The 8,701-nt window shown below is 39.3% G+C and overlaps 1 protein-coding gene across 1 annotated transcript in view; it reads right to left on the reverse strand.

Annotated features, from left to right (window-relative positions):
• The window catches only part of LOC118341741 (protein phosphatase 1H-like), a gene marked incomplete at its 5' end in the record, with an annotated part of 21,452 nt that overhangs the window by 5,540 nt on the left and 7,211 nt on the right, over positions 1 to 8,701 (reverse strand). Inside the window, 4 exon segments of the mRNA XM_035680088.1 lie at positions 123 to 186; positions 3,532 to 3,650; positions 4,860 to 4,944; positions 5,176 to 5,288. Of these exon segments, the coding sequence (XP_035535981.1) occupies positions 123 to 186; positions 3,532 to 3,650; positions 4,860 to 4,944; positions 5,176 to 5,288 (381 nt within the window).

Here is an 8,701-nt window from a genome sequence, read left to right on the forward strand (position 1 = left end):
GCATGTAGTGTGTGTGTCTGTGTGTGTATGTCAGATTGACAATGTGAGAGTGAGCGGTTTTCTCTGCAGTTTTGCGATTCTAGAGTAGACGTACAGGGCTTGGAGTCAACACACACTCTTACCTTTTTCCCTTCCCCGTATATTAGGGGAAACTTGAGATCTTCATCCTCAATGGTCTTGTATGCCCTGTGCGCGAGGAAAGAAAAGAAAAGCAGACTGAGACAGGGAATTAATCTTTTCGTCCGTCGTGTCTGACACGTACATTCACATGAAAATAATATACACACATGCACACGCTTTGAAAAGTAGAGTAAGAAGAGCAAAATGAGACCTCTGAGATCTTAATTATACTATTTTAAACCTCTCCACAGTCAGCAGCTTCTACAGCCTCATCCTCAGGTGCATCATTACCCACCCAGACGCAACATAACCACCAGCTTCTGCCACCAGTGCTTGAGCAGGGCACCAGCTACTGTGCTAATGACATGCTGTAGCTGAGACTGTCAGATCAAATAAAAACAGAAATATGCTTAACCACATCTGGGTCCTTTTGTCTCTTATTTACCATCTCAACACCTGGAAGGGAAACTCATTATTAAAAATCTCATTGGCTGTACCACCATCATTAATTGACTGATTTGTACATTGAAATTGCACATTTAAATACTTATTAAAGCTGCACTTATCAATATTTTTATATTAGCAATGGATCTGTGTGTGATATGAAAAAATATCTGTGTCTAGATGCAGCGGCCGGTGGCTCCTTCAAACTTGCTACAATTGTGTTTTAATCTGTATCTCTGCTTTATTGCTGAAAACATCACTGAATGATGTCTGATTGGATTGGATCAAAAAGGCTCCGGAGGAGCAGAAGAGAGCCAAGATAGAAGCCATGCTGGGCCAGTTTAGTGAAAAAAAGTTTTACTCCAGCGATTTAGTATTGAAAGTTCTTAAAGTTGGGGGACTTGCCGGTGTACATTTTTAGAAAAGAATGGTCAAAATTGCTGCAGCAGACTGACTTTTACTTCAAAGTATCGAGCAAGCTCCAAAAATTCACTCTCCATAATGCAACTTGATAGCATAGCTTTGTAAGACCCTCCTTGTCTCTTTAATAGCCACATCTTTAAATCTCCTCACCTCAGTTTGTAATGCAGGTTTTCTGTTAAAAATGTCTGCATGGGCTATAACCCTGATAATATGATTAGTCTCCAACGATTGTCTCCAACGTTCTATTTAACATCAAACTGTTTTGACAAGTTGAGTAAAGTTGCTCAGGCTTATTTAATAAAACATATGTGGCCACTTCCATCCTTCCTGCAGGTCTTGATTCTGCGTCTCATAGCAAGAGTCTCTCTAGAGTGCAATAACAAGTGTTTTTGCTCCTGAAAAATTTAGCGAGTGAAAGTGAGCAAGCAAACACAGGCAACAACAAGAAATGAGTTCAGAAGTGCACAAATGGAAGCATAAGATCTGAAAACACACTTAGAAATGGAGCTTTGATGTCAGACTGAAAGGCTCCACGGCTGAGGCTGACGTACTTAAACTAGATAGATTAGACTTGGCGTCACCAGTCAGTGGAGAGTATAAACTTCAAACGGCTTCATATCTGACCAGGGTTTGCTCTGTCTGTCAGTCCGTGTCTCTCTCTGCTCATTTGTCTGTCTCAAAACCGAGACGTGTACTTTTCCTGACCCAAACGCAACACTCTCTTCCTGCCTGGCTTTTTTTCCCCCTTGTGCTGCAGAAGCAGAGATACAACTTCTTCATCCATCAGTCATCCTATCATCCCTGCTCGTTAAACTTAACACCTCTGATAGAGAGACAGTGAGTCACACAGTGCACTAATGTATCTTCCCACTGTTTTATCTGCAGTGTTAAGGGTTGCCAAATGAGAATGTTCACTATTGTCTTGCATTGCATTTTAAAGTTACACACCAGCTTCTCAAATGTGAGATGTTCTTGCTTTTCTGTTTTGTACTTCTTGTTGGTTGGACAAAACAAGCCATTTTGAAGATATGACCTTGGGCTGTGAGAAATTCTGATGAGCAGTTTCGCCCTTGAGTATCTCCATATGAATGCTGCCTTGCTCAAGGATCCAAGAATCCAGAATGGATAAAAAACAAAGACAGACAGATCTCTACATAGGGCTATTCACGTTTTTTGTGAGTTTCATGGCCACTGTAGTTTCTTGTTTGTACAGTTTCACAGTTTTTGTAAAATAAACATGTTTAAAGCTGCAATAATCAATATTTCTACATTACCAATGGATCAGATGAAAAGGGGAAGGTAAAAGGAGTAGATAGTGAAAAACCCACAGGGAATTATCACTCAACTCTGCAGGTTCCCCTCAGCTCCAGCATTTCAATGTCTTTAAGCTGATTGTTTTAGCTTTACAACCCACAAATTTAATGTTTTGGTTCACACGTACGTCGCTCATCAGTGTCATTTCAAGGTGCAGCTTGAAATAACACTGATGAGCTAAAGAGTGAATACTCAACTTACATGCAACTCTAAATTTATGCTAAGCAGCCACTGCACATGTATAAGCAACTGTTGCTAACAAGTTTGCTAGCTTAAATGTACTATTAGGAGTTTTAAACTAGTTATGAAACAGTCTCAATTAAATATTGATACCTGTATATGACCTACATAAACAACTAAGATTAACAGTGAAAAGATTGGCTATTCCTAAATAGTTCTTCTTAAAGCCGGCCATTGGAAACACTACTGCTTTTGTCTGCAGGGTCCGCCACAACCAACACTACAAGTTCCTTGTAGCTGCTTTAAGGTGATAATAAATGAATGCAACTTTAAATTTCTCAAAGTAAGGTATCAAAAAAAGTACTGTACCCAAAGTTAAGTATTACATCAGTGCCTGTGTTGAAAAAGTCAGCCAGTCCTTCAGAAATATGAACACAAACTACTTTTTTGCGTAGATGTGAAGAGAAACAACAGTAGTCCATGCAGCAGCACATCCTGGCTGGCATATTTCTGCTCCTGAGGGGTGATCTTGTGGTGAAATATACATCACACACCACAATACGCACAGTACTGTATGTGCCTCTGTGTGTCAGTGAGTGAGAGTGAGAGTGTCAGTAAAAGCACATCTCATTACTGGCTTCCACTGCAGCCACCCTCAAACAGCATGGTGCCTTGCTAACCCACATAACATCGCATATACAGGACCATCTCTGCTGTATCATTATATCAGCTTAGGCTGCTCCCTCGTTAGCTCTCTGCTGCTCTCTTCAGCTCTTACTGTGTAGAAGAGTGCAAGTAAAGGAGGGAAAGGGAGGGAGAGAAGCAGAGATGCAGACTAATGAAATCTTTTTTTCAGAATACAGTTTCATTTAAGGTGGATGCAACTGGAGAGGGCTGGAGTTTATAATCCTAGAACATTAGCAGGTTTCATTTCACAGGTACGGCAGGTCATTCGTCTCAGGCACACATTTTGAAGAGGCAGGAGTCTTTGTATGCTCAGTGAAAATCGTGTGCAAATGAGAAAATGAAAAAACAGAGGGGGAGACTTACCATCCATTCATTGTGAAATCTCTGTAGAGCATCCTCTTGCCCACCTCCTTCCTCTGAACTCTCCGGGGAAATTCCAGGTGTGTGAACTCATTTCCTAACAGGTGAGGCTGCATAAAACCCTGGAGGACAGATGTGGTCTTCAAGTCAGTCAAGCAGTCAAAGTGTGGCAGATTTTGAAATCAAATGAAAGTCATCTTCCATTGCTTTGTTTTTTTTTTTTTTTGCTCATTGTCACGTCACTTTTTATAAGCCTGACTAATACTGGAATGATGGGAATAAGTTACATTTTCTTCTTACATTAGTCAAGGCTGTTGTGACTGATGTGCAGACGAGGCTTTGATTGATGATTAAAGGGTGGAATTGAGGTCAATATAATCATCAATACCAGACATCTGCTCAACACACACACACACACACACTGGGGAAGGCAGAGCCTGAAATGTCTGTGTTGTGGACTGTTGTTGAGGGTTTATTCGGGGAAAAAAATGAAAAAGAAGAAGAAAATTTGTGAGCGCTCAGCCTGATGGATGTGAATTCCCTGCTTTTGCTTCAGGTTGGGAGCACCCTAAAGGATTTCAAGAAACTTAATATAAAGGCAGCAAGTAGAGACTGTTCCTTCCTTTGTTTTACATAACATAAAAAACCATATTATTATGTAGAATTGTACTGAGCAGGACATTTAACGGTTGAAAAATCTACTTGTCATTACACTCTGGTGGACAAACAACATAATGGAGATTCCTAATTATTTACTGGCAGACATACAGTATCTGCCAATATCAATAGATTTGTGAGAAGAATGTTGTCCATGCCAATGTTTTGGTCAGGCTCCACTTCTTTCTTAATATATGCTACTGTAATATATATCAGTGCAGGCAATATATGCAGAAAGAGCATTCGGTAATGAGCTTTCCATTGGCAACTGTTCATCCAAACATCTTTGACACATTTATTCATGAAATCAAAAAGAAGCATAGAACTGCAGAGACATGAGTCACTGCTTACTGCCACTGACTATAAAAAGGTCAATCACAGCCAGCTATTCTCAGCTGACAAGCTTGTTGAGCTGTTGCACAGCTCTGTAGGAAATTGATGGACTTGAAATGTCTTGCTGATTGTGTTGCTTGTTGTGTGAACACACAGTGAGAAGCTGTGGATGACAACAAGCACCGTTTCTCTGGTCAACAAAATAAAGTGAGTTCCGGTGCAGGGGGTCAGTTGCTAACTGTGTGTGTAGATTTTAGGTAGGCTAACATGGCTTTGTGTGACTTTATTACATATATTTGTCAAGCTTTGGACTAAAGACTAGGTGTGCAGAGTTTTCTTACCAGGAACTGCAGTCGCTGTCGTTCCGATTCTGGTGTGAACTCTGTCGACATGGGAATGATCTCATTGTTTCTAATAATGATAGCCCTGCAGACATAAAAAAAAAGGAAAAGTAATGTACATGCAACCGTATATTCAAAAGAACAAGCAGCTCTATTAGTTGACGCTCCAACTCATTCTCCCAAGACAAGTTCACATGGTCACAAACGGGCTAAGGGAATGTGAAATGGCAAGAGATTTACTTTAAACATAATTCATTCTATTTTAATCATACTGCTTTACAGACCCTTTGAGTGAACAGAAGATAAGCACACACACCTGCTGTCACCTGCATTCCCAACGTATAGTTTTCCTAGAAGGTAAACCACAGTGAGGGCTGTACATCCTCCTGTAATGTTATAGACTTGCTTCTCCTTCTCAATCTGGGCATCCTGGGAAAGGGAGATATGGAGAGACGTTTTTGTCAGTCTTTAATGAAACATCACTTAAGACAATAGGAAAACCACCCACATCCACCCACATGTGACAGTAAAAATTAAAAATGTCAAGCTAAAATCGACACCGCAAGCATCCCACACAGGCAGTCTGGGCCTTCTTCTATTCAATAACATAAATAACTATGACTATATGGCTATATGGGAGAGATGGAGAAAAATAAGACTGAGAAAACATGATCAACTATTGAGAAAGACAGGCAATGTGTAGGCATCGTTGTAAAGTATTGATTGGTTTAACCTGAACCTCTTGTTGGCTGCATGTCCGTAAACAAGAAGTTGTCTTGCATTAATAATGTAGATGGTGATATATGAGATGGTTTGTATCTTGACTTCACATGTTAGGTTCATGAAGCTCTCTACTGATTGTACATCCAAACATTAAGTGCACATGTATTTGTTACTTGAACTCCTTCTTTTTCTACTCCAAACCACCGAACAGGAATATAAGGGTGGGTCAATGTAGTAATGCATCTGCACATCTTTATGCCGATGATACTATTGTATATTGTTGTGCAAGCACTGTTGCCTTGGCATTTAAACATTTACAGTCTACATTTGACACTAATCAGTTGCACTTGTTCTGTCTTAGACTAGTGTTTAATGCAGACAAAACCAAGGCTACGTTGTACAGCTACTCTGTTTCCTACATTAACGCCCCAGCTCACTTTCTTTGTCTGTTGGACGCCGTCTATCATGGAGCACTGAGATTCATAACTGGTAGTAAACACTATTGTACTCTAGTGACTCAACTGGTGATTGTTTTGCACTGGTATAACTTCATTTAGAAATCCTTGGACTGCTGCTCACTTTTTTATCCCCTTGTCACATAAACAGTGCTGCCACAGCCTATGCTCCCAGGGCTTCATCACTCTCTCCATCCCCTCAGTCCGTACAGAATTTGGTAAAAAAGTTCTCTACTACTCTGCTCCCTCAAACTGGAAGACGCTGCAGCAGGAACAGAAGCTGTCCAGCATGAGACCCTAAGACAATCTGACAAGAGACCCTCTGAAGGGGTTTGCTCTTGTATATTGTATTTAAGATCTGACAACTACTTTGGCACTTTTATGCTATGTATTATATTTTGTTTATGTATTGGATGTTGTGTATGTCTCTAACTGTGCATTATATTGCTACTGTTCTGAGGGGAGCTTTCATAGTCTCTCTTTTCTAATCTGGGTACAACAGGGTGCAGCTTGAGCAGTGTGGGCTGTTTTCCATTGCCATCTAGTGGTAATATCGCATAGACACATAGACGCATGTCTTCTCAAAGCAATTTAAAAGAAACATACAAGGGAAGGGAAATGCCAAGGAAACACACAACTGAACCATATATAAAATAATTTTGATAAGATGTAGACTGCAGATCTCTGTAAGAAATAAAAAGTTTGGGATACATTTGGTAACATAAAAAAGTAAACTGCCCTGTGGCTGTTCTTTCAATAACAGACACAATTTTCAGCTAAATGCCTTTAATTAAAAAGAAAATTATTTGAGACATATTTAGTCAGATGCTGCCTTTGAACTAGATAGAGAGACAGAAATCCACAGTCTAATGTGTACGGTTGAGTGGCATTTAGCCAGGAGCTATCATTTCATAACCGAGCTGTCGGAGGCCAAATGTCTAAATAAACTATAAATAGAGACTCTAAAGCATGATAATCTTTGTGTACATCTCTGTAAAGTGTGTGTGTGTTGGTGAATATCTGTGCGATTGCCCTAAGGCCAGAATATCAGTGTGTGAGGAAGTATAGCATGTCATATTAAGACAGCCAACATAAAAAGGAATTCAGCATTTATACCAGCTTATTTGTACTTGTATGCATGTGTTGGTAACTAAATCTTCTCTACACAAATGATGACTGCGTACACTGCAAAAACACACAGTTTTACATGTAATTTACTCCGGTGCTCTTATTTTCCTTCAAATAAGAAACAAATGGAAATCATAGTTAGACGATTCCAAGTCGTTTTAATTAAATAAATTCTAGGATTTATAAATCAAAATGTATCTCGACCGGTAAAATGTACTCAACTAACCACCAATAAACTAAACAGCATCTCAATGATAATCAACTTTCTATTGACCATCAGCTACAGAGAAACGCATTTCTACTCATAAAACATAACCAGGAGTTCTTCCTTTATCCTAATCTTTGCTAGATTTTTATGTGCCTAATAAGCATGGGGCAACATGATCATTGCGATTCCTTTCCCATTCCTTATATTTTGTGAAGAAACTAATGTTTTTATCTCAATCTCCATGTTGTTCAGTTTGGAAACCATAGTATTTCCACACAACTAATTTAACCTTTTTTGAGGGGGATGCAATGGACAAGCTAAGCCTTCATGGCGACAGGGTTAGGAATTTGGAATGATTGGAAAAATGCTGTGTACCCCCTAGTGGCAAATCAATATAAACCATGAATAATTAAATTTTCAACCAAACTTGTTTCAAGTCCTCTACTAAGAGTGATTTTCTTGATTAATCGATTAATTGTTTAGTCTGTAAAATGTCAAGAGCCTACGGTGACATATTTAAATCATAGTTTAAACCCAACAACATTTGACTGAAAGAATATGAAGGAAACCAACAAATATTCACATTTTAGAGGCTGGAACCACAGACTTAAAGAAGTTCAGTGCGTATGATTTAGTGGCATGTAGTGATGTAGTTGCAGATAGCAACTCACTCGCTTCACCCTCTCTTTCAAAGCTCGAGGGAGAAACTATGGTGGCGGCAAAATGCGACAATGTAGAGCCAATGTTTGGATTGCCCGTTCTGGACTACTGTAGAAACACAGCAGTTCAACATGGCAGCCACCACAGAAGGCAGAAACAGCTCATTCTAAGGTGACGAAAACACAACAATTCTTATTTTCAGGTGAATATACACATGAAAACATACCAATGCATATTATATTCCATTTCAACCCCATTAAATATAACACACTGGAGCTTAAAAGAGTAATTGATCATCAGAGTTGATGCCGATTAATTTGCTGTCGTGATCAATTCATTTTCTAATTACTTCAGCTCTAAATTTGCGTAGATGCACTTTACAACTAAATCACAAGCCATTTCTTTAACATTTATGGCCAGTGAACTGAAGAAAAGGTCGTATTATAATGGATTGTGTGTGTTTTCATGGCAAATATTTTCACTTGGTCATAGGTCACAGGTGTAACTAATAACATTGATAATGATGCTGTTACAGTAGGTGTCCGATTTGAGTGGGTCAAAAAGCAAAATATGAGGTCCCTGAAACATGTTCATGTAAAAGGAAGGCAGCCATTGTTAGTTATTAATCTCACCTGTGATTTTCCTGTTATGAAACGTCTAAATGTCAT

This window comes from Morone saxatilis, unplaced genomic scaffold (genome assembly GCF_004916995.1).
Source record: "Morone saxatilis isolate NCDOM2014 unplaced genomic scaffold, NCSU_SB_2.0 Contig10, whole genome shotgun sequence".
NCBI classification, from domain to species: Eukaryota; Metazoa; Chordata; class Actinopteri; family Moronidae; genus Morone; species Morone saxatilis.